General features: G+C 41.2%; 3 protein-coding genes across 4 annotated transcripts; 2 read left to right on the forward strand and 1 right to left on the reverse strand.

Moving 5' to 3' along the window:
* The first annotated feature begins 519 nt into the window (after positions 1-519).
* Positions 520-11,572, forward strand: gcfc2 (GC-rich sequence DNA-binding factor 2). Its single transcript, XM_076110087.1, has 18 exons — positions 520-953; positions 1,197-1,292; positions 1,846-2,010; positions 5,398-5,655; positions 5,902-6,002; positions 6,260-6,405; positions 6,675-6,858; positions 7,030-7,141; positions 7,275-7,326; positions 7,944-8,041; positions 8,241-8,440; positions 8,542-8,686; positions 9,011-9,132; positions 9,698-9,774; positions 10,004-10,070; positions 10,189-10,335; positions 10,485-10,621; positions 10,984-11,572. Exons 1-18 carry the CDS (start codon positions 614-616, stop codon positions 11,114-11,116), a joined length of 2,580 nt encoding a protein of 859 aa, XP_075966202.1. The 5' UTR covers positions 520-613; the 3' UTR covers positions 11,117-11,572.
* Positions 11,573-12,337: 765 nt separating this feature from the next.
* Positions 12,338-20,525, reverse strand: LOC142969956 (saccharopine dehydrogenase-like oxidoreductase). The gene is made up of 12 exons (XM_076110089.1): positions 20,221-20,525; positions 18,777-18,889; positions 17,607-17,687; positions 16,544-16,673; positions 16,315-16,364; positions 15,987-16,117; positions 15,390-15,507; positions 14,767-14,886; positions 14,576-14,632; positions 14,322-14,433; positions 13,964-14,045; positions 12,338-13,716 (listed from the first exon to the last, which is right to left on the reverse strand). Exons 1-12 carry the CDS (start codon positions 20,417-20,419, stop codon positions 13,626-13,628), a joined length of 1,284 nt encoding a protein of 427 aa, XP_075966204.1. The 5' UTR covers positions 20,420-20,525; the 3' UTR covers positions 12,338-13,625.
* A 260-nt stretch (positions 20,526-20,785) lies between these two features.
* On the forward strand, positions 20,786-25,439 carry tfb2m (transcription factor B2, mitochondrial). Of its 2 annotated transcripts, none has more exons than XR_012959147.1 (10): positions 20,786-20,949; positions 21,361-21,721; positions 21,985-22,168; positions 22,384-22,475; positions 22,625-22,778; positions 23,146-23,294; positions 23,805-23,894; positions 24,158-24,246; positions 24,319-24,467; positions 24,666-24,808. XR_012959147.1 is itself a non-coding variant. In XM_076110088.1 (10 exons), exons 2-10 carry the CDS (start codon positions 21,434-21,436, stop codon positions 24,853-24,855), a joined length of 1,356 nt encoding a protein of 451 aa, XP_075966203.1. In that variant the 5' UTR covers positions 20,789-20,949; positions 21,361-21,433; the 3' UTR covers positions 24,856-25,439. The 2 variants fall into 2 exon arrangements, 1 of the variants encoding a protein (XP_075966203.1); XM_076110088.1 differs by having other exon boundaries at positions 20,789-20,949; positions 24,158-24,217; positions 24,666-25,439.
* Positions 25,440-25,701: the final 262 nt, after the last annotated feature.

A 25,701-nucleotide genomic window follows, 5' to 3' on the forward strand; every position in this document is an offset into this window, starting at 1 on the left:
CCGAGTGGGAGGAGAGAGAGAGAGCGACAGGGAGGAACACAAGAACAGATGGGAGGGAGAACAAATGATGGGAGAGCCGATGGGAGAGAGATACGGAAGAACTAGTCATGTATTCTCTCATTTGATGTCCTGTCGGCTTCATTTAACTTCACCTACAAAGTGTCATATGTCGCTATAAGGACAGATACTCTTATTCCTCAAATCACCTGATTTTGGCTGACGTTTACCCTAGATAATCTCCATGTATGGCCAACATCCATACATTATTAATGTGTGCTGATTATTATTCCTACTTAAGAGGAGGCGGTCCCGATAAGGATGGCGTAGCTGGTAAATAGTAAGCCTATGTTGCAGTTTACTAATGTTAATTTATGAAAATGTGTTAACTGGTAATGTCATTTAAAGTCGGAATGATGTCAAATGAATTGAAAGTTGGCTAAATGTTCTTTACAGTTTGAGTAGGCAATATATGCAGAGTACACCGCCTATAGTGCATTGCGGCTGCTTTACGTTAGGTTTTGCGACTTTGTCGAACTGTTTTTGACGTAACGTAACGCGGTTCAGCGCCAGCAGCAAACTAGTTAGCCTGCCTCCATGTAGCAGTAGCACGAACATGTTCAACAAAAAACCAAGGAGGAACTTTCGACAGAGAAAAGAGAAGTCCAGCGACGAGGAGGGCGAGCAGGCGAACAGAGGAGATGAAGAGGAACATGAGAAAGCTGCTGCTGCCGTAAATAAGCCGTCCAAACCGGCCCAGGGCCGCGGCATTAGCTGCAGCTCCAAGCGGGAAACGACGCCTCCCAAGTCGGACAGCAGTGACGGAGAAGACGGGGAGACGTCGGAAGTGACAGAAGAAAGAGAAGAAAGAGAAGAAAGAGAAGAGAGGAACAAAGACAAAGATGGGTTTAAGAAGAAAACAAACTCCATCCTCAGTTTCTCTGACGACAAAGAAGGTAAATAAGTGTAAATATGGCGTCTTGATAGCAATGGTTTCAAAGATGGACCCCACATTTGCATTATGATGTATTGTTTTGTGTCATATTGATAACACCAAAAAGCATATAGATAGTATTAACACAATACATTTAATGCCAACAATACGATTATGTGTTGGCATAGGATTGTTCTCTTCCTCACTCTCTGTCAGCAGCAGTTTCGTGCTCATGGATCTCTGATTTTTGTTTTTACTGTCTCAGCTGAGGAACCAACATTCAGAGTGAAGAAGTCCTCTGATAAAGCTGTGCTGTTCAAAGTGAGGAGGAAGGACGCTTCAGCTGCCAACACCAGCACAGGTAAGAGCCTGACTGGTTCACACTAGACACACTCATGACACACTGATAGATGCTGCATTACATACACAGATCTATAGATACAGTACATCAACACTAAATACATGTCAGGCACCAGCTTTTTAAGTACTCCTAGCTAACAATAATGCAGTCTGATGTCTCTAATATTTTGTCTACGTCATTTATTTAAATGATAGCAGACTACATATTATAATACCAATCAGATTAACCGGTTATATACCCTGATGAAATACAGGATTTGGTTTAATTTGACAAATAACTTTTTAAGAATTTGTGTAAAAAGGGAGTGGGGGGGGAGCATTATAGCTTAGACGAGGAAGATTTTGTCTAGAGTACAGATATATTGATTTAGAAAAGGTGCCGATTCAAAACTCTTACCTGTTGAAAATGTTTTATGAGTGTCAGCCAACACACGACATCTTAGTCATTGAAGAATTTCACCTTAATTCAGTATTTATCTAGATAATAATGTGATAATGTTGGCAAACATAATCATACTTTACATTTTTTCACGCTTGCCTCTCCTCTCTCCCAGCCCCAGCAGGTGGAGGTGCCGCAACTTCTACTTCTTCCAGGCAAGATCATGATGTACACCGTAATGATGATGACGACGATGAAAGTGATCTCAGTGACCTCAGTTCTCTCTCAGCTGCCTCATCCTCAGATTCCAGCTGCTCTCCTTCTATACCAACTAAACCAAGTATGTGTTTTTGTGGGTGTTCTCCACAGAAGTGTTGTTCTGACAGACTCAAAGAGGTGAAGAAGTCCGCTTAGATCTTTGTTCAGAGGGGATCTGCATTAGTAGATTAAACACACAAAGAAATGTTGCTACTTGCTGCCTGTTTATTGATCTCTTGTAACATTTATTACTGTACATCCATTTTACAATACTCCCTCCACTCTGACATCGTCATCCTCGGCCCACCTCCAAGTGTAGACAAACATACAACCTGGCTTTATCATTGGGTTGATACGGCGTTATCAGACCTTGTTCTGAGAGTATAATGCAATAATGTATAATGCAATGTGTCTCTGATGTTCAGGTTACTTTTATTTGTACCCGTAGGTAGACTTGGTTTGCAGTAGAAGGCGAGGCATCCATCTCGACGCACATTACAATCAGCACAGACAACAAGACAAACATGATAAAAGTACACAAGGTTACAAATCAGTCAATCACTAAATAAATCAAATAAATAAGTACACAAACGTTGCTTCTATAGTATCTGGTACTGTTGCTATAATTTGTTCACCTGAGTGATGGCTGCTGGAACAAAGCTGTGTTTATACCGCTTTGTTCTACACCGTGGGACTATATACATCCGTCTAGAAGGAAGAAGCTGAAACTCCCTGTGCAAAGGGTGGGAGTCGTCCTTTAAAATGGAGCCGGTTATCCGTTGTAACAGTCTGGTGTACAGGGACTCTGGGTTAAGCTGTGACTCACCAATCAGCCTGCTAGACCATTTCACAATGTGATGCAGAGAGTTTCTGTTATTTAAAGATAGGTTTCCAAACCATAACACCAAAGAAAAGGATAAAATCGATTCAATAAAAGCACAATAAAATAAGGTCATCATGGTTTTGTCAATGTGGAAATAGGACAGTTTCCTCAAACAAAACAAACGCTGGTGCCCCTTTTTGAACACGGCTACACAGTTTGCTTCAAAGTTCAGTTTTGAGTCGATAATTGTCCCAAGATATTTGTAAGATTGTACACATTCCACTGTCTGACCCTGAATGGATATTACTTCATGTGTGTGGGCATGTCTTCTAAAATCAATTATCATATCTTTGTTTTTAGATATGTTTAATTGAAGATAGGACTCCTCACGCCACTTCACAAAGTCGTCGATGACCGGGCTGTGGCTGGTCTCATTGTCCTGGAGCCGACTAACAATAACAGAGTCATCTGCATACTTTAAGACGGTCCTATTTCCATACCTGCTTTGACACATTTGTGTAGAGGATGAATAATAGGGGCGAAAGCACACATCCTTGTGGGGAGCCAGTGGAGGAGCAAACTTGGTCAGACAGAATTCCTTTTACCCTCACTCTTTGTGTCCTATTAGTTAAAAAGTCAAGAATCCAGCCCACAAGATTGTGACTTAAGTCAAATTGTTCTAAACGCCTACTGGTTAAAATCAACAAATAGAAATCTAACATGAGATCCATTTCCCTCCAAGTGTTTAAAGAGTAAATTAAACAAAGTGGCTGTGGCATCTTCTACTCCTCTGTGTGGCCTATAAGCAAACTGCATGGGATCAAGTGCTTGCTCAGTTTTCCTTCAAATTTCTGACCTTACCAGTTTTTCAAAAGTTTTCATTAAAATTGATGTGAGAGCAACCGGTCTAAAATCATTTAGACTTTTGGGGCAACTGGATTTGGGAACAGGGACTACCACAGCATCCTTCCAGACCGTAGGTACATGCTGTGTCTGTAAAGACTTATTAAAACAGTAGTGGAATACAGGACTCCGTTCAGCACAAGATTTAAGTAAACGACCACAGATGTTGTCAGGTCCATGACTCTTATTCACTCTTGTTGAAAGGAAGGCCTTTTCCACATCCTTTTGGTCTATGTCAAAGTGCTGATTGTCTTCCAGTTTGTAGTTCAGTTCCTGAATTTCATTACTAAAATCCAATGTATCAAAACGAATATATTGAGGGCATTGGCAAACTCAGTATCTGAATTAAAGCCATCCAAAGTGACATGACTGCTGTTCTTTGGATTCCCGAGGCCTGCTATAGTTTTCATGCTACACCAGGCGGAGCCAAGGTTGTTTGCAGCCATCTTCTTCTCTAGTTCAGTTTTATATTTCTGTTTTGCTTTTCAAATTTCTATTTTCAGCTCTTTGGTAGCTATATGCAGATCAGAGGCTACTCCTTGTTTAAAAGCGAGTTTATTTTTCTGTATGCTGGACTTATCCTGCCTGGTTGGACAGGAGACGTATTGATAAAAGTTTATGAGTGTCTTTTTAAGGGAGACATGGTTAAAATCACCCAATATGAAGTTTGGTGCATCAGGTGAAGTCGACTGCAGTTTTTGCACTACATCAAAGACAGTGCTGGAGGCAGATGTACACTGTTGTTATGGAAACTCGCGGGGCAGGTAGAAAGGACGCAACGATACAGATACAAGTTCGACATCTGGCGTACAGATGCGTTCTGTGACAGTCACAGAGCTGCAGTATCGTTTGTTAAAATATAAACATACCCCGCCACCTAGAGTTTTCCTCGTCACTTCAGCCTTTCGATCCAAACGAAATGGAGCTCCAAAACAGTCAATGGACAGGTCGGTGTCCTGGTCGCGCTCAGTGAGCCATGTCTCAGTGAAGGCCATGACGCAGCAGTCTCTGAAGTCCTGAAAACGAACATTTCCTTGGAGTTCGTCCACTTTGTTCCTCAGGGACTGGACGTTCCCCATGATCACCGAGGGCAGAGGAATCCGGGTGAGCCGCGGTTCCCTCAAGCGTAGTTTGACGCCTCCTCGTTTAACCCGCTTCCTCTTCTTATCCCTCGTTGCACCACAGGTTTCATGAGAATCGCTCAGAATAAAGTCCGGTAACTGTAACGTGACATCTGTCACGCGAGCTAAACTCGCAAAGTTCAGTTGCAGCAGCACATCTCTGGTGTACTGTGTCCTTTCACCGGAGACAGCCGCGTTGACGTCGCAGGCAAGCAGTAGATGTAACAAGATCCACAAAGCGGCAGGATATAGAAGATCCATTGTAGATTAGATTAGCAGCACTAGGAGCACTCGATCATAACGACACTCAAACGATTCATTTAAGAAAGGACACGTAAAGACATTCAAAACAAAACAACAAAACCACGAGGATGCCAAACTCTCACTGCCGGTCGCTGCGTGCTCATGTGCCCTCATCAGATGGTATTTCTTTTACGACTGACTTGCTGCTGTTATTGCTTATGATAATTGGTATGTGGTATCCCGCTTGCTGTATACCTGCATCTGGTATGTTTGGTATTAGTGTGTGTGTATGAGTGTGTCAACAGTTGGATCTGTGTTTGTCATACCATACATCCTTGTGTATTCCTGGACTTAATTGTCTCTCGATGTGTCTTTACAGTCGTTATCCCTAATGCTGAAGAGATCAAGGCAGCCAGGCGGCAGCGGCAGCGTCACGCCACTCGAGCCCAGAAAGAATTCATTTCCCTGGGTAGAGATGGCCACAGCTCCGCTGGTAGCACCCCAGAGCACTACAACCGGGAAGATGAGGAGGAAAGAGTTGCTGCTGATGATGATGAGGAGCCAGATGATCATGAGAGAAGAATCGAGTTCGCCCCAAGACTGAAGAGCATTAGAGAGAGGATTGCAGAGAAACTCGGTATGAGAGGCCGGGAGAAATGAATACATTGGTGATAACTATCTTAACATGGAATTTGATGTTGTGACGACATTTTTTTAATCTACGAGCGTTTGAATTAGTACAACTGTAAAAACTATAGTAGCAACGTAACTACACTAAAATGACATTATGATGGGCTGGCTGCCTGAAAAGCTTTGCTTGCTTTTGCACCAAATTGTGGGGATGTGAAGTGTACTATTTCGTATGTTTTTGTGTGTAATCTAGGAGAAAGTGATTGCAGTCGCTCAGGAACTGATGGAGAAGAGCAGGAACTTTGGGAGGAGACACAAATTGAGAAGGGAGTGAAAAGACGGCCAGGAGGACAGGTAGGAAGACATTGAGGCAGCCCTCTTACTCTTCTTCCCAATTTTCTTGATAATTTTCTTCCGTTCTCTCTTTCTAGTGTCATTTGTCTGCGTCTCGCTCTTTCTGTGTTGAACTCTTGTCTCATTTAGTGTAAAATTGGCTGCTCTCTAATGGCAGAATAGTCTCTTTCTGAAGACTCAAGCCATCTGCTAGTGTACCAGCTGTTACCCTCAGTACTGCAACTTTGACATTCTTTATCCTGTTTTCTTCCCCTCAGAGCCCATCTGGCAGTGAGTCCAGCAGTTACAGCAACAGCAGCAGCCGGCGAGTCAGAGGACGACAAAAGAAGAGATCGTCAGGAGTCAAAATCCCAACTCTTGCTCACATCAGTATCTCAATGGTCAAGAAGAGGATCACTGGAAAGTAAGTGTCCACCAGCTTTATTTGCCTCAATGTCGCACCACATCATAAATTAGACATTATAGAGATAACATTCAAGAAATGTTGGTCTGATATGCCTTAATATTGTAATATTTAACAATAAAAAGGGTAACAATATTTTCCAATACATGTTGAAGTGATTCTTCCACATTGCCAAACAATACATGTATTGTAATCAAACAAATACTCGTGAACTCCTTACGTCACACGACACCTCTTTCTGATTTTTTTTGTTCTTTCTTTCTTTCTAGACTAGACTCTCTGAAGGAGGTGCACAGAGCACGGCAGGCAGAGCTGAGGAGGATGGAGAGCGATGTTGAGAGCGCTAAAACCTCCGCCGAGTCTCTGGAGGAAAGTTCCTCAGAGAGACAGCTGAGGTTCTACAGGGACATGACCCTCTATGTCCACAACCTGGTGGAGTGTCTACGGGAGAAGGTCAGAGACGAGTACATCTGTTCAGTTATTGTCCGCTGTCAACTATCATTGAATTGTATTGAACAGCTGGTATTGAACAGCTGGATCAACTGGAAGCTGCAGAAATACCTCCCTTCTGAAGACGGATGACGATAATATGCTGACTGGGGATAATGTGTTGATTGTCGACAGGTTATTGAGATCAACTCACTGGAACTGGAGTTGCACTCTCTGTTGTCTGAGCAGATGGATGAGCTGTTAGCACAGAGACAACAGAGGATCAAGGAGCAGGCTGACCTCAGCTGTGAGTAACTATATGTGCATTTATGTATCTGTACAATGTGTCTGTAACTGTCTCTGTATAATAAGTCTCACAATAGTCTCCGGAAGGAAGATTCAAATTAACTGGGTTTTTTTTATCCATTTTTTTTTTTTAGATAGCACAGATGAGCAGAGCAACATCTCCACCACTATATCAGAAACTCAAGGGTGAGTGTAATAAAAATAATATCTTTCAAGATAAGAAATGCTCATGTGCATCACTGCCCTTTCACAGATATTTGTATCAGTGTTTTTTTTTGGCAGCTATTTTAGATTCAGTCTTAGTTTTATTCTTCACACAAAAATGCTTTTTAGTTTCAGTCACATTTTAGTCATTTTTATCCTTCATACCTCTGGTCTAATTTGAGTTGACCAAAAGTCTTTACATTCTAATCAACTTTTAGTCAAAATGTTTTATCTCTTAATTTGTTCAGCTATTTTTTTTGTGTAGTCTTGGTTAAATGTCCCTTTAGTCACCAGATTATATCGAGCATTTCATCTCGTCAAACTTATGTCACATTAGATTTTATATTATCATGATCTGATGAAACACAGGTTGAACGATTAAGAGCTTTGCTCCTCCGAGTCGTCCTGACTGCTCATTTGTGATGTTTGGGTCAGTCGCAGCCTTTATGAGAGCCAACCTGCAAACCGCTAACTGTATGCATGATAGTAGCACAGTTTGTCAGGCCTGAATCTCACCATCGTCTCGTCTTTAAATAAAGTTTAACAACAATATCTTTTTATAGTTTTAATTTGTATGATATTTGTCTGACATGTTGCAGCGAGGTAGCCTCTAGTGTTGAAGCCGAACAAGATGCTGATATACCTGAAGACACACAGCCCTCAGCTGAGGAGGAGGAGCAGCTGCAGAAGACAATAGGTGAAAGCTTCAACCTATAGACCCGTGTTTTATTTAAACAGCTGCACTGTTCTGTACTCTACATACTGCAACTTTATCTTTTCTCTTTTTGCTTTTGCTTTTGTCTTTCGTTCACTTTTCATATTAAAAATCCTAAGTAGAAGAAAGCAGAGGTCCAGCTTGTTTGCTTTTGTCTGACCCGCCTTCCTTCCCTCTCCAGCTGATATCCTGTCGAGATCCGAGGCTGTGTTTTCTGACGTCCAGAACGATTTCTGCGACGTTAAGAGGATTCTGTCCCGATTTGAAGAATGGAGAGGGTCTTACTCTGACTCTTACCACAGCGCCTACATCTCTCTCTGTCTGCCCAAGTTGTTGAACCCCATCATCAGACATAACTTACTGGCCTGGAACCCACTAAAGGTACACGGAGGACACATACACAGAGACTAGCTCATACATGCACACAGATGCCATAACACAACTAATGGCGTTATGTGTCCAATGTTATTTGTATGTGCCAGGACGGTATTGGGGACTTTGAAAACCTCCCGTGGTTCACAGCTGTTGAGACCTTCTGTCACGGTCATGGCCACGAGGAGCTGGAGCACACAGACAGACAGACGCTGTCTAATGTCATAGAAAAGACGGTCCTACCCAAAATAACAGGTAACTCACTCACTCACGTATGTTATGTGACTTTTCCCTATTTCTTTCACACACTTGTACTTATCCACCACTCATACAATTAGCCTTATTGCAATAAGTGTCATATGTTCAAATGCAAGCAAAAGCGCACGTAGCAATGGAGAAAGGCTGTTTGATTTATAGCTCAGGGTGCTTCTCCACAACTTAAAGATTGAAAGGATTTATCATATTTGAACAATCCCTCAACACTTTATCCTTGACCTCCGGATCAGTTTGTTTGACATCATAGACGTGTCAAACGACAGAAACGTCACTTCTTCTTTTTCTCGCTCTGTCTTTGCTTAGCCTATGTGGAGCTGGTGTGGGATCCCATGTCCCGCCGTCAGTCAGTCTGTCTATCGGATGTTTGTCACAGACTGAAGGAGGACTATTCCATCTTTGAAGGAGAGCAAAGTAAACCGGTCAAGGTGAAGTAAACACTGACTGACGCATAATTGTCAACACAGAAATCCTCCTGCTTTGCTATTTTAGTTAATTTTTAATGTTAATAGGGATGGGCGATGGTTTCTATTCTCATATAGTCCAATCGTGGATACTTGAGATCAGTCAGGAGGAGGCGTCTGACTGAGCATTGAACTAATGGAACCTTTAAGCTTTCTGTAAAACCTGCAAAACCATTAAAGTTACGTGCATGAACAGTAATAAGAGTGTGAACATTTTATTTACAATACCATCAATTTATTAGCAACGTCTCCTCTATTGAAACCACGGCTCCTTTTCAAAAGTCCCTGTGTTTGTTGCAACAATATCACTGCATCGTATTCCGTTTAACATTATTATCTTATCTTTAATATCTCAATCCTAATCACTTCCATAACGTTAACTGCTCTTATGGGGCGCAGCGCAATCTTTTGGTGAGCAGGCATATGGAGAACGGAGATGTGGTGTCAGATGCATGGAAAAGAGACGACAAACTGCTTTGTCAAATACATATTATATGAACATGTTTGTGTGTATTTATGTCCCATGCAGGTATTCAAAGAGGCTGTGATCGGTCGACTGAGGAGCTGCGTAGATGAAGATGTCTTCATCCCTCTGTACACCAAAAAGTCAGCATCTCCTTACTCCTTACTTCTTTCAGTTTCTACATTACACGTGTTTTCCTTGTTTACGACGAAGAAGTCCCTTTTCCCATTATACAGAAAAGACTCAAATGTGACATGTTTCTGCTTAATCATTAGATAAAATTGTCGATCAATAACCTTTAACTCAAAGTACTTTATGACGTTCTGTGGTATTTTCAATCTGTTTTACATGCTGTTTTGTTTTTCTACTCAGGTTCCTAGAAGACAGGTTGTCTCCTCAGTGTCGCTTCAGGGATCAACAGTTCTGGACGGCCGTCAAAGTACTGCTCTCTCACAGATTCTGTTTTAAAAGACTTGTGTGCTTTATATTGTTTCAGCCTCTCCAAGTGGGGAGTTCCAGGCTGCTGTTTGTTAATCACTGTTTTGTGTTTGTATTAGCTGCTAGGTAACATGGGAAAATGGGATTTGCTGCTTCCTGAGTCTGCTTTGAAGGAACTGATGTTGGACAAACTGCTGAACCGATACCTGATGATCACCATGTGCAGTCAGACACTGTACAACAATGCTGTACATGCATGCACAAAGGTGTTTACATTTTAAATTTGGAATGAGTGTATTTTTAGAGTCTGTGCACTTGTCTCTACACTTGATCTGGTTGTTTGTCCTCTGTCCCTCACGCTTTTATTTTTTTGCTTAACCTCCCACGACTTCGCTCTCTGTCTCCCTCTCTACAGATCGGAGATAGTTTGCCGCTCTCTTGGTTCAAAGGAGAGAATGAATGTTTGCCTCAGCTCCAGAATTTCAGAAACCATCTTGTTCAGGAAGTTCATACCATCTGCAAACAGCATTCTCCTGAAGATCCAAACACCAAGTAATAAAAATAACACGTTTTCGTTTTGCTTTTAGAAATTGCTGTAAGTTCAACTTTGTCACAGTGAAATAAGAAAAAAAAGACTTATTTCTTAATGTATCATGTCGTTAAGTTTACCTTTAAACAGCTTAGTAACTGCTAAAATCCATAATCCTTCTTTTGATACTTTGATTTACTCAAAGCGCCTGCATGTTTGTGGTTACAAGATGATGCAACAGCAGTTGGACATAAAAGTTGACTCCCTATTGCCTCATATGACGTCTGCAGTGACAAAAAAATTGACAATTTGTTTAGTGCCAATTTAATGACTTTCCTATATACATTTATAACAACTCTCTAATCACTGCCGCTGTCTCCTGTAGGTCTTCTGTGGTTGAAGTGTTGCAGATTTTGAGTAGAATCCGGTGCAATGACTCCATCATGGCGATAGCAGAGAAATACCACTATGAAGATGTCATCTACTCTCATCAGCTGCTGAACCAAGACACCATATGAACAACAAACTATGTGGAGTTGAAGGCGGATCAAACGGCAAACATAGTACAGTTATTTTGAAAGCAGTTGTCAAGACATTATACAGCAGGAGAGGAACGGAGGTGACTCTGCCTTGTGAACTAGATCACATACATATAGAGCCATGAGGGCAAGTATGTCTCCTTATGGTAGATAACCGCTGCTCATCAGGCCAGCACTGTTTACATACTGTATATAAAAAGTGCATGTGAGGTGAAGCGTAAAGTAGGAGCTAAAATCAACGATACAAATCAGTTTAATAAAGGACTCTGCCAAGAAAGTGTGGGGAAAATGATTCTCCCTCCTGAGCTTAATGTTATTTTAGTCATGAACAATTTGCTGTCTGTTTTGTACAGGAGATAACTATTTTTATGAATAAATATTTGAAGCTGATGTCATATTCCCTGACTGCAACAGGAAATAAACTACTTTTGGATACTTTGTTTACAATTGTGAAATGGTTATAGCAGCTGACACCATGGAGACTAACACTGCAGGTCAGCTCTTTTAGGTTAAGATAACGGTTTGTAGAGCATTATGAACTAATCTTATTTAGGTCATCTAATGACGGTCATAGAAGAGGTGGCGGTATTGGCGGCAAAAGATAGGATTTCACCGTCATTATCTGGATGGATGAGATATTATGCTTTGACCAACTACATTTATTCTATTACATACACTAAACAAAACGATCTAAAAGTCCATGAAATTAAGTCAGGAACACAGCTTTTCATCCCACGACGATACAGTGACGAGGGATTTCACTACCCCATTATGAAGGCAAATGATCACCGGTGACACCCATGTTGGTGTTTTTGTCCCGCTTTCACACAAACGCACATCTCCAGTTACATGGACTGAGTTGTTTTTCCAATTGCATTTCCATCAACAAATACAAAGTCTGAGCTCTTAAGTCTAACAAATGGTCAAAGGAATTGTTTCACTGTAAATCTACAATAAATTAAAAAAAGGTATTTGACTAATCTTCAGGCCAGCGCTCTCTAGCATGTTTATGCCTTTTATTATAGAGATAACAGAACAATGAAAGGAAATGAGACATGGGGAAAGGTCAGACTTGAATTAGGGCCGGCGTGGTTCATGGCTCATGCTCCAACCCCGAGGCTATGAGAGCGCCCCAAGACATTGAATTAAATGTACAACACAAAAGTTCTGGAAAGCTTTTGAACATGAAAGACAAAAGACTTCTTTCTCTGAGCAGAGTTGGTTTTATTTATGAGGCCCATCCAAAGCAAAGCACACCAAAACAAAACCCCCAAAACATTTCTCGTCACGTGCACATAACGCTCGAACATGAAAAACAAGCACTGGGATCAACAGCATCACTTTGTGGATGAAACAATTCCAGTCCACAGCAGCGACAAGCTTCTTCAGATAAAAAAAAAAAACCTCAAACCTTCTACACACTTGTGAACAAAACAGCAGAGGGGATCCGTCAGGCTCATGGAGTAACTCATGCCGTTTTGTGCACAAACAACTGGATGCATTTTCTGACAAGGCTCAAAAGCAAACAACTGGATAGGTGAACTATTGCAACATTCAGCTACACAAAAAAAGGATCAAAGAAAGCAGAATGATTTCGTGATAGTCCAAATATTAACTATCAAAACAAAGCTAGCAGATATTTTGAGCCAACAGGCCAGGAAAGGCAAGCGTGTACGTGCACACACACACAGCAAGTGTCTATTCTGACACATACAGCTACCTGGTTAGTGTACTTGTGTATATGAAGCTACCGCATATCAAAAGGACAACACTTAAAAAGATTCTAGAAGTTGAATAGTAGTTACAGCTGACACTTTTGATACAGTTTGCTACATCTCTAGCACTGATTCAACCAACTTTACTAATCCTCAATCCTGCCATGGGAAATAATGTCCACGATCTTTACATTTTATACTATGAAGCCATCAGCCGGCTATACTGTTGCCATTTAATAACGGGGCGTCGTGTGCAGGTTAATGGCATATAGACTACAACATGAAGCAACTGAGGAGTTTATTTTCATCCAGATGATGTGGATACAGTATCATTTTATGAATACACTGATCTTAATTTAAATTTTGTCTGCACAAAATGTTACAAATAAATCTTTGGTATGATGAAAGGTACAGATATGATAAAGTGAACCTGGACAAAATCCTCCTTTCATTTGCAATTATGTTCGTGGACAGCCATGTTAAACCCAGTTACACAAAACAGTTATTTTACTGTCCTTGGCTAGAAAATGCTGCTGCAGCTGTGCCATTTGTCTTACAAGCAGAGGGTTAATAGTACAGTCAAGCCAAAGGGAGACTGGCAAGTTTCTGACCAAATGAAAAAGATAAATGCAGAAAGTACCACCAAAAATAGGTTAATCTGAAAGTGCACTCCATCTCTAGTCAAGGTGCTCGGGATGACTTTCCAGCTGTTATTATGCATATTAGTAAGTGCTGAGAAAACCTGGAGTATGGCATCAGGGGGAGGCCAAACTTTAGATGACAGAAAACTGGATGCCGTGTTTGTTGAGGCGGTCCGTCAGTGTGGTTTTTGCAAAAGCAGCTCCTGGAGTATAAACTCCTCCCCTGGAAAAGAAGGATAAAAAAAAGAAAAGAGTTTCATACCCAAGAGTCATGAATTTTAACAAGTGACATTCTTACATTACATGGATGTTTAAACACTAGACTGTACTCTGTTCAGAGGACCTGCTCCCAATATACCCCCCCCCCCCCCAATGCTACACACTGTTCCTTAAGTAGATCATGTTGTGTGCTGTATTTGTATTTGGGTGTAAATTAATTTCCAGGTCAGGCAGTAGATGTGAGAACTTACATTTTGGGCAAGGCTGTGGGTTCGTTGAGGATTGTTAGAGCAGCCTGTACCATGGCGATGGGCGTGGCCACATATCCACATTCTGAGTAATACGAAAAAGACAATAGAATAACCACAACACACAAGGATGGTGTTGAACAGGCCAGACTGGGTACTTGTTTCTAGTCAGGCTGGTTATTATGCAAATCAAACCAACAAACATGGTTGATGTTCATATTACTGCTATGTTGTCACAACTTCATTCCTGCATTCGTGGAGGGTTTAAAATATTTCAAGCCAAACCGTTTTAGGAGGGAAACTCAAGTATCTCTGTCACATCAAGTACAAAACCTACTATTCTACTAAGATTTCCAGTTACCTGGTCCCTGAACCAGTGTGCGGATCTTGCCGTTCGGTTTCCCCAGGGAGGGGTCCTGTCCCTCTGTGTAGCCCTCTCCATAGAAAGCAAACTGGAAGGATGACGCCTCCATCTAATACAAACATGGACACACACATACACATCTCTCAATACAGAGCATCTTCTTTTCAGCATACGTTACCATCCAAACTAAATGGACCCACAGAAGAGCATTAACTAATAGTATGAACCGTATTTTCTGGACAGCACTTTACCTGCTTTCTAGTTGGTCCGGCCTTGGAGAAGAGTCCAAAGGAGAAGAACTCTGGGTGCTGAGAAGGAGAGTGCAAACAACAGACAGACATAAGCATGTAACCATCTCCCAGCACACAGTATGTGTACTCAGACTTTTTAGTTTCAATAGTAGGATATTCAGTTAAAGTCAGTTCGCGCCATGTTTGTTTACCTTGATGAGTAGATCGCGTCCAAAGCTGAACTTGACTAAGATCCAGAACATCATGCCAGCAAACATCAGCTTGACGATGTTGGCGATACCTCCTATTCCTGCATACGCTCCATACTGAACCTGAAGTAAATACAAGTTGTATTTAATGCTCGACAAACATGGAGGCAGTAATAAACACACCGTTTCCATAATGGTGCCATCTTGTCCTGAAAACAAGACGGTTGAGGTAGTGTCCCTGCACGCCGCAATGACTCTTACGGTCCGAAGTAAAAACTAATAATATTGAGAAGAACAGGGGGGGATGATTTTCTTTGTATTAGTCATCTCTGATCAAAACATCCTGTCCAAACCTATGTCATACAGTCTACACAAGTAAAATAAAGAAAATGGAACAAGAAAGCAGGATGTTTGCCACTAATCCCAACTTTTCCACATAAATCCTGATTAGTGTATTTTAAAACCAGCTTTGCCCAAAAACCTAAAAGGTCACATCTGTGAAACTTAAACTGAAATTAGACACAGTAGGGTCTCCATGATGCTTTTCTACAAGAAGGCTATTAAGAATTATCATTATCGCTATACAAGTGAATGATTAGAAATAAACACAGAAAATAAAGGCTGACCGGCTTTTCCTGATGTTCCTCCACCAGAAAGCGCTGAGTTCTCTTCACAACGGAGGGATCGGAGCCCATGAACGGCACCGTATACTGCTGGATCTCATTACTGAAGAACACATTTCCCCTACAAATACACAAACGCAAAGAAATACACTCTGAGAAAACACAATACTTTCAACAGCATGAAAACCTAGTCCAACTTCAGAACATGCTGTTGCGTGTATTGAAGGAAGGTGGGATTTAACTCTGTACCAGACACTGGTACTAATGTGGAAAGAGGATTATCCACCAATATTATTACAAATTGTAACCAAAATACCAAAGATATGTTTGAGGCTTTATAGTTTGTCCACTGCTGTTGTTTAAGAAAGACTTGAACGATTGTGAACCCACCCTCTCATGACTGATTAGGATACAACAAAGGTCTCCAGGAATGACATACTGGCTCCAAAAGGGCTTTTCAAATGTGTAGATGAGCCTACATTTATGTTTGAATGTAAACATACTATGTACTACATAATATTGATTCACCAACTTTAACAAACTGGCTGTGGATGCGCCATTAAGAAAAGGTAAAAGATTTTATTTTCCTCCTCTACGTACCTGCGTTTAAGCTTAGAGCCAACAGCAGGGAGAGGTTTGTGATTAAACTTCCTCCTGAGACTCTGGAGCTTCTGGCCGTCGGAAAAGCCGTAGATAGCCGACTGCCACGTGCCATCATGGATACATGCGCCCTGATAGAGGAAGACAAACGTATACAAAGGGAGAAAATGTGGAGGAAAAAGAGAGCAAAAAAATAAGGAGGAGACCATAAACAAAGACAAAACAAGTCACATTTGAGATTAGGAGAAGATGAGGAGGAAAGTGGGTAATCAAGGAACAACAACAAGCTGGTTCATTGCTTGGACTTGTGGGTAATGCAGTTACGTACATCATCGCCTGAGCCGACAGTCAGGAAGCTCTCCACTGCAGTCAGCGTTCCTGTGGGTGAACACATATACACCATGTCTTAGCAGAGAATAATATGACAATGAATGAATTATTAGCAGCAGAAAGAGTGTGAGTGGACCGCTGCATGTCCGTCTCAGATGGGGGGGGGGGGGGGGGGGGGGGGGGGTCATTGTTCATGTGTGTTTGTGAGCACATCAGTATATACGTACCTTTGAACTGGTCCCTGGTGTAGAGGACTCCCATGTCCGCAGGTATGGAGTCGAATCCACAGCTGCCTATGATGTACACACCTTTCTCAGCTGCCTGGCTGCTGTAGTTCAACTGCATGCCCTCCAGAAACTGAATACAGACAGAAACACACACAAATGTGGAAAAGCAATGTAAAAGTAATGTTCTATAATGTATTAAATTCAACTGTTTTTGATGAGCATGAAGCTATGGTGAAGTTTGTCCCGTTGAGTGGTGGGGGTGGTGGGATATTTTGTGTAGCTCTCAGAGAACCTGAAGGAGCTGCGACTGATACACGCTGCATTACAAAGACCGGCATCTGACAGCGAGGGAAAACTGCCGTCATGCGGCAAAGTGAGAGATTATTTTCTCTAAGAGGCTACAGCATGAAATGCAGCACGTCTCCCATTTAAGTCAAACACACAAGCTGAATGTTAAGACATCTGCAGGATTAGATCCATGTAGGGTCCACTTACAACATGCAGGGAGAGACAGAAGATTCAAATTCTTATTTAGCAATTTGATTAAAGTCAAAGTTATTTGGTAAAATGAATAGTGTAAAGGTCAGTAACTCAAATGTGTCTAATCTACACTATACGTTTTTAAATGCATGTGTTTGAGTATTGAAAGTTATATTTAGTAGCCCATAAGAGTTTAACCTTTTTAGAAAGTAATTTTAAATTATCTTTTAATTTATTTGTTTGCATTCAAATGTTCCATTAAAACCCCACAATGTAATATGACACTTAAGGCACTAAATGGGTTTAGTTTTGACAGATATTATTGTATGCAATTTTAACAATTACATTTTTTTTTTTAGAAATCCAAACAGTTCATTTTGAGAGACCCGTCTTATTTTCTTCTTTGTATGTTTACCATTTCTCTTTAAAATAAAAAGCAAACGTATATATTTCATTCAATAGAATGAATGGAATAAACAGTAGAATACTTGATTACTAAACTAACCGATAGTTGTCTTTTCTACCTACAACGATCTTACAGTATGTAATGATTAATGTTGTGCACACAGCACTATGAGCATACCTGAGGCTCTCCACTGATGTCAATATGGTGGGCTCCATTCTCCACACAGGCTTTGACCACTGGCTCGCCATAGAACCTGTACTACACACACACACACACACACACACACACACACAGACACACACAGACACACACAGACACACAGGGATCAATGCACTGGTCCACTTTTTCCTCCTTTCTCTCCTACTTTGGTTGATGATCGATCAACTACAGCTCATGTTGGTCTGGAGAGCTTGTAGATGAACACGTCTCCTCACATACAGAGGAAGACACTTATTTCTGATGAAGAAAACCTGCAAAAGTTGATCAGCCTACATTGACTTAATTGATTATATGTTTATGCAGCACATATCTGGTATCAGAGAAGCAATTTGTATCGCATGCATGCAGTGACACTGACATACCAAGAACTTAAAGAAACGTTTCTCAATCTCAGCTTTTATCTATAATGTCTTGGGTAACCACGTCATAGAACGGTCAAAATCAGTTTCTTGCCTTTCATATCAGAGATATGTGATTCCTATGAGTCGGCTTTCTGTTTGTGTTCTTTAACAGTAATCTTCCTTTGGTTGACTGTTGGTACACGGCTGACTCAAGTATTACTACACAGACCGACTTGCAGAGCAAGGTAGTCTCCCTATTTGACCATCCTTGTTCCTGAGACTATTATGCAAGAGGTGTGGTTTACAGAATACTGTGTGGTCTTTTTCATCCTGGTAATAGATTTATCATTTTTTTACATACATGGCTTTGTATTGTCAACATAAAACACTCACACTGAACAGAACAACAACTCTTTTTGACTTAAACTTTGTGCCTCAGTTTTAACCAAGCTGGCAAAGTGCTGCTGTGAGAAACAGTGGTGGTTACTGCAGTGGAAGAACAAGACCCTGTTCTGGAAAACCTCTTTTCCTTCTGACTTTAATACAATACGACTTATTGTGTCCTGCAAGTCAGTAGCCCTCATTGTGTAAATGAAGGCTGCTCTGTCTGCGTCTGTGTGTGTGTGTGTGTGAGAGAGAGAGAGAGAGTGAGAAACAGAGCTATGTTGAGGAGATGGGAGACGCCAACATGCCAATGTTGTGAGATGATGTGAGAAAAAAAAGTTTGTGTCATGTGACGGAGCAGGTTCTGTGTGCTGAAGAAGAACAATCCCAGGCGTCTACTTACAGGCCCCACACAGTTCAGAACAATTACAGCCTGTTTGCACATGGCTGCCAGGGAGTCTGGTTCCTCGACATCTGCCACGATAATGTCCACCTCTGACCTGAGCTCGGGCTTACCTGCAGACACACGCACACACGCACTTTGTAAGGATAGGCTCTTAAGTGCGATAGCATATTTAGAACCAAATGTTTGCTATACAATTCTCAGTTTCTATCATAGCCCTCATAAATAAAAACATTCATGATTCCCAGGTGTGAAAATTAGTAAAATAAAGGAGGAATAATGTCTGTGTTGGATGAAATGTGTCGTCAAGTATTTCAAACCAGTAACATTTCAATTGTACTGTATTTGCCAAACATAAGTGGCCAAAAAAAGAAAAAAGAAAGGAGTTGTTAAAACCATATAAGCCGTTTTAAAATGTGCCACTGTAACTCTTTGGGAGAAAAGGCAAATTTCAGTTTAAACAGACAAACTGCAGTTTTCAGTGTTAACTGAAAGGCTTGTCGGGCTGTGTGTGCTGTCATGGAAGAGGAGTGTACAGTGAGCAGGTTTGTTCCATCAGCTGTTGTGCACTCCCCGAGGAGACAACAGAATAACTTTCTAATCCTCTGGAAACTCACATTCCTATCATGACAGCAGAATAGCTCTCCGGTGTTGATCTAGTGACAGACTTTATTTTCCATGTTTAGAGTGTTGCGTGGATACAAATGATCAAACTGGAAAACTACTGGCATACTAAATATGTTCCCTAAATATTTGTTACACAGTCCACAAATTAATCGCAATGAGGTGAATAATATTTCTGTTTTTAGAGCTAAAATTACTCACCAATTAGTCGATTAGTTAATCAACAGAAAGTGAATAGCTACGTATTTTCAAAATTGATCAATCAATCATTAAAGTTATTTATAAAGCAAAAGGCAAAATGTTTGCAGGGTACAGCTTTTCAAAAAGGGAGAATTTCCTGTTTTTGTAAACTGAATAAATAGACTAGGTCAAACAGAAAACCACGCAAAGACATCAAAATGTACCCTAATAGGATAATTGAGATGTGCTTTGTTGGCATTTTTAGGCTTAAAATAGATATATCAATCAACCAAATTACTTCAATGACTCAATTTCGATCCTTAATAAAAATAGTGTAAATAAAAAGGTTCCTTTTTGTCGCAGCCTCGCTTGTACTTTGTACCTTATGTTAAACGTATCACTATCAGCGAGCCCACCTTAGACAGATTAGTCGTCCGGAGTTAAGCAATTACCCGTTGCTTTAGAAATACAAAAGTACTTGAAATATCAGATAAAAGGCGCAGTCGCACCAAATACAACATCCTTACATAGGACATACGTTGAACAGAATAATTGAGACGCTATCCCTGTTGCAGGACCGTCAGTTCTAGAAGCAATCTGCTTCAACGTGCACAACAAATGTGATCGTTTAAATACATACTGAGTACTCCGGCGGCCTGCTCCAGAACTTTTTCCAGCTTCTGCTTGCTCCGGCCTGCCACGGCCCACTTCAGGTTCCCTTTCGGACCCTCGGACACAGTACGGGCCACCTCCTCCACCACAAACTGTCCCGTGAACCCAGAGGCTCCGAAGATAACCAGGTGGTAGGGCCTGTTGGATGATGTCTCAACACGCGCCATAGTGACAGCTAACAGGCTGGAGGATCTCACTGCGACGGTACCTTCACCTCTCACAGAGACTGACTGGAGAGAGTACGACTGCGTGCTGCAGTTTTGACAGCGCTGTTTTCTACTTCCGTAGCAACATTATGCTAATATGCTAACAGACATATTACAACAGCGGTACTTTTTTTTGCTACCGAAACAGTTGCATATAAAGAAAGTGTGTTGCGTTAAGTGTTTTTTCCCAACAATTTATGTACTTCTAGTAATGCTATAAGTTAGTTGTGCTTTATTTATTTTTTACATTCGTATGTTAGTATGACAACTTCCTGGATTTTCTACCTGGGTTTTCTCATTGGCTTTAGTTGAAGTCGCCTGTCAATGACGACAATCACATGCGCCTGCAGCACCACGAGAGTTGCACCAACAACTGACGGGGGTCGGCTACTCAATGTCACGGAGTTTTACCAGCAAACAGGCAGACAATAGCCACTTGTATGTCACCAATGTGGTTATATTTTGATAAATATAAGATCATCTTCGATAAGGTATGTCTGTACGAAATTAAAACGTTTTAGTTGTAAGCGTACGGCTAGCCAGTCGGCTAACAACTTATATATTGTCAGTATCATGAAACTGCTCAACGCCTCCCCTTAACAGATTGTCTGCGAGGTTATTTTGTACCTCTTGGCGAACTTGTGAATATACAGGATTTAGGACCGGGAACGCTTCTCCAGTTAGGCCGATAGATTTAAGCCATAAAGTTTACCTTCCCACGTGCCAGTAGAGCATATTATACACAGTTTGGCATACGCGTGTTTTTGTATTACGATATTAACTTAATCACATAAAACATTTAAAGCCTGTCATTTATAATTTAGTATTCTATGTTGGTGTCACTTCAATGCCTGCTATTCACCTTAACACCATTGGTCCCTTTTCCTCCCCATTCCCTCTAGGCAATGGCCTCTTGAAGGGGTCCCCCGACCTTCCTCCCCCTCTCCTCTGTAGTTACAGGTCCACTGGTCCACCATGTCTACCCAGATCTGTAGAGTGGTAGACCTGATGATGCGCTCTGCTTGCTGCCAGACCATCAGAAGTAGGTCCTGTTTGCACAAAGCAGTGTTGGACCCTGTGGGTCATTATGGCCTTTGTGTCCCTGGGGCTCCTATGCTTCATAGAAGGGCCTACAGCCTGGACTCTCTCTCTTCGGGTCCTGGTCGGCCCACACTGGGTCCAACCTCCCAACAGCCCCGTGCAGAGAGGACGTTCCCCTCCTCAGCACTCACACACCGGAACCTGTCTGCTGTAGCTGTACAGGTAGGCATTCGTCTTTGATCATCCACTTTCTTTTCATCTCCATGGTCTGATATTCTGTTTTATACAGGTGTGTTTCCTTTATTGTTGAGGCACACAACACATACATCTACTCAGCCAAGTATTGATAAAAATCTTGAGTTTGTGCAGTAAACTGAAAAAGATAATAAAGGAAACAATTGACAGTGGTTTCTGACACACTGAGCTTTTTCCACATATGATATCAATTGTTTTCACTCTCTAAGTGCGTTTCTGTCTTTCTCCAGGGCCAATGTCGTCCTCTGTGCCGGTACGACTTCCTGGACCTTGGTGAGGTAGAGGAGAATGTACGTCGTGCTCAGGCCTGTAAAAAAATTAGACACTTCATAGTGGACCCAGACCTGGCTGAATTGGTCACACAGCATCTCGGATCTGTGGATGCTAAAAGTGTTATCTTCGACTGTAACCCAGGTATGTATTTGTGTAATCTTTAAGTGCGAAACACAGAGGAAAACGTAATGAATTCATGTTTGGTGTGTAACTTCAATCTTATTTGGCACAAACATTGACAAACAAACCAAATATTTTTTGATTTGGGTGAAAAAGATAAAATATGTGCATTTATAAGTCATAAGCACATTTTATTAGTCTTGTGTGTGTGAAACTACAATTAATTGATTTCTTAGGTCCGGGGGTGTTGACAAGGACACTGCTGAGTGCTGGTGCTCAGAGAGTTGTGGCTCTTGAAGGGGATAGGTTCTTCCTACATGATCTACAGGTAACACAAACATCTCTCTGCATCTAACGACGTTTTTTATCTTTACGCTGAGTTCTATTCTCATTTTAATTATCAGATTTTATTTGTTAATTCATTAATTTTCCTTTTATGTAGCAGTTAGTCAAATACATGATGTTTTCATGTTGTAGGAGTTGGAAGGTCGTCTTGATGGTCAGCTGGAAGTGGTTCACTGTGACTATTTCAAACTAGACCCCATTGGCAGTGGAAACCTTAAACCCCCTGTGATGTTCACGGACAAACTCTTCACTGACCTGGGAATATCAGAAGCTAACTGGACTGATGGTGAGAGAAAAACAAACTAAGACACCACTGTGTTGCAATTTCAATCTCTCACAAATGCATACACACAAAGAGGTTTCCTCTTGTTGAGCCGCTGGCTGCAAACAAATCCCACCTCCTTCATACAGTCAGTATAATCCTGAAGCTTAGAAATGCCTCATCATAAACATATATACCTATAACTATTTACCTACATTAAGATCCACATTCAGTGGCTCACAGGTATCAAACATTTAGATGAATATGTTTAGAATAATAAATCACATTTCATCTTTGTAATGACTTGGTATGTACCTTTTACACAATAACACACGTAACTGAATGTACACTGATCTTCATTGGTAATGTGTTCATGCATGTGTCTTTCTAGACATCCCAGTGAGGGTAGTGGGTATCCTGCCTCTGCGTAATGAGCGTGGAATGCTGCTGAAGATGGTTTACGCTTTGTTTGAACGGCTGTCTGTCTACAGATACGGAAGAATAGAGCTCAACCTCTTCATAAGCGAGAAGGAATACCTGGTACAAGAACATTATAAGCTCTGTATATGTAGAAATGAGAACCAGTTTGATCAAAGAGTCTAACTTTGTGTGTGTGTTTTGTTGTCATGAGGATGAGGATGGTTACAGCCATGCTAATGCCTCTTGTTTTCATTTTGGGCAGCTTTAAACCAACTCAGATCTATGCTGAGGCTGTGGTTACACTTGTCTTTTTAATGCGACTTTTGTGATCAGATGCGTCGGATCAGAATTCAGCTGTGTCTGCATCTGTGTGTCCACAATGCAACCTGCCTGATCAATGGGATACAAAGGTCGCATTGAAAAGACGAGTGTAACCACAGTCTTAGTTACTGCTGCACTTATATCATCAGTTTTATTTATCTGTACTGAAAATAGTCATATTGCTGCTGACAACACAATCACTACTTAAAGCTGAGGGAAACAGTTGTCTGGTTACTTAAATGATAATCTGATTATGTGTCATTCTTTGATCCTTGTGTAAAATATGTAACGCAGTTATGTCTCCATCAGAAACTGGTGTCACGTCCGGGTGAAATGATGCACTACAGAGCCTTCAGTGTCCTCTGGCAGATGGCCTGTGATATCGAACTACTGCACAAGGTACAGTATGAGGGAGGGTGACGAATACAATACATTTGTGTCATTATGCTAATGTGATGAAACCAGTCTGTTGACTTTTAAACAGCTGTTTACAGTAAAAACAAAAAAAGCATTTTAAAGTTAAAAAAAAAGAAGAAAAAAAAGCATGTTGCAGTGTTTTGTTTTATGCTACCAAAGCGTTCATGTTTGTACACATTTTCAACATAAAGAGGGTGAATGTGATAGTGTTCTAGTGGTCAACCTCCTCATTTCTGTCTGTGCAGGAGCCCTGGGAGTCATTTGTGAGGTCTTCAAAACAGAGAGTACCAAGCTCCAAGGGCACGGTTAGGAAGAGAGCAACCTCAATAGCAAAGTAAACAGTGTAAGTGTAAAGTGATTGTTATTGTCCGTTTCAATAAAACCTCTCCCCTCTGCCTCCCCTCAGCTTCCCAATGACCACTTGTGCCTGGTGCGTCTGCGTCCGCGGGCTGATCTGTTCTCTGCAGGCCTCACTCCGTCTAATGCTTCAACTCTGCTGATGATGGTCAAACAGTGTCTGGCAAAGAGGAAGGTCAAGCTCATGGACCGGCTCAAGTAAGCAATACATGCGTACAAAGCTATTGAGACAGGCCTGTAGTCAACACATTGTACATGTCGCATCAAAGAACTGCTCTTGGTGCGTCTGTACTAAGTGCATCCATACTATAATAGTATCATAGGCTGTTCCAGTTGACACGTCTTCCAACCTTATTTTCCTCTTGCTCATTCTCCCTCTCTTCTGTCTGTTCCTAGTCTGTGGTCTCCAGATAGTGGGAGTAAGCTGCTATCGGAGATGGGCATGCCGGAGGACATACTGACGGGTCATGTATATCCAGAGGAGTATCTTCGACTGTTCCAGCTGATGGACAAGAGTCAGGAGTTCACACAGAGCTGGCTTTATGAAGAGATTTTGGAGAACACACAGAGGGAGGGTTGGGGCTGATGATGGACACACAGGTCTTACTATTGTTTTATACAAATTGAATACAATATATATGAGTTATATATGTATAATATAGTGATGATGCAATATAAAAAAAGAATGTGTAATGTATTAAAACAGGCACACAGAAGATACATACATTTGTGCATACAAGAACAGAAAAAAGTAGTAACAAGTGAAATGTTCATGACATGGATGCAGCAGTGATTAAAAAAAGAGTTGCAGAATAAAGGTCTGCATGTTCAAGGGGGCTGGGAAAAAAACAGCCTCATGGGTGCACCAGGTCATGCAAATGATATTTTAATTCAGAAATGTGCATATTATCGAATGAAGTATGCAACTGCAGTTTTGTTGATGCAGCGGAGTGTGGCAGCAGTGTCACAACACAACATGTATCTTGTTTTGCATACTTTTCCAAACCTGTAATAACAGTGCAGGAAGAAGGTGGAAGCAAGTCTTTGTATTTATTTATATCCCTCATGTGTTCATACGATTTCAAAGTCTGAAATGTCATGTCTTATGGACTGTGTAAGCTGTGTGTGCAATATGATTTGTAAGAAAAACATTAAATCAGAATTTTGATATATAGTGTGTGTGTGTGTGTGTGTGTGTGGGGGAGTACATGATATCAGCCCTGTTTTAGTAAGTGCTTGAACCTTCAATGCTCTTATATTGAATCTATTACTCTTCTTTCCTGGTTGCACAAGGTGAACACATGGTGATTAAATGGGTTAATCATATTTCTGTTTTTGGAACTTTCATTCTCCACACAGTATTTTATGGCCTGGAGCTTTTAGAAAACACACTAGCTTGAATATTCCACAGTATTGTGAATATATATTCCTC

Source organism: Anarhichas minor, unplaced genomic scaffold (assembly GCF_050575085.1).
Source record: "Anarhichas minor isolate MPS153535 unplaced genomic scaffold, ASM5057508v1 ptg000042l, whole genome shotgun sequence".
Lineage (NCBI taxonomy): Eukaryota > Metazoa > Chordata > Actinopteri > Perciformes > Anarhichadidae > Anarhichas > Anarhichas minor.

What these genes read in the sequence shown, in the direction of transcription:
- gcfc2 (XM_076110087.1), top strand. Translation starts at nt 614, where the DNA reads ATGTTCAACAAAAAACCAAGGAGGAACTTTCGACAGAGAAAAGAGAAG. An exon ending in AAAGACGGCCAGGAGGACAG is followed by an intron (nt 6,003 to 6,259) that starts GTAGGAAGACAT and finishes TCTTCCCCTCAG; the next exon opens with AGCCCATCTGGCAGTGAGTC. An exon ending in AGCAAAGTAAACCGGTCAAG is followed by an intron (nt 9,133 to 9,697) that starts GTGAAGTAAACA and finishes TGTCCCATGCAG; the next exon opens with GTATTCAAAGAGGCTGTGAT.
- LOC142969956 (XM_076110089.1), bottom strand. Translation starts at nt 20,419, where the DNA reads ATGGCGCGTGTTGAGACATCATCCAACAGGCCCTACCACCTGGTTATC. An exon ending in GCAGGCCGCCGGAGTACTCA is followed by an intron (nt 18,890 to 20,220) that starts GTATGTATTTAA and finishes GTGTGTCTGCAG; the next exon opens with GTAAGCCCGAGCTCAGGTCA. An exon ending in CTGTCGGCTCAGGCGATGAT is followed by an intron (nt 16,118 to 16,314) that starts GTACGTAACTGC and finishes TTCCTCTATCAG; the next exon opens with GGCGCATGTATCCATGATGG.
- tfb2m (XM_076110088.1), top strand. Translation starts at nt 21,434, where the DNA reads ATGTCTACCCAGATCTGTAGAGTGGTAGACCTGATGATGCGCTCTGCT. An exon ending in TCTTCCTACATGATCTACAG is followed by an intron (nt 22,476 to 22,624) that starts GTAACACAAACA and finishes TTCATGTTGTAG; the next exon opens with GAGTTGGAAGGTCGTCTTGA. An exon ending in TAAGCGAGAAGGAATACCTG is followed by an intron (nt 23,295 to 23,804) that starts GTACAAGAACAT and finishes TGTCTCCATCAG; the next exon opens with AAACTGGTGTCACGTCCGGG.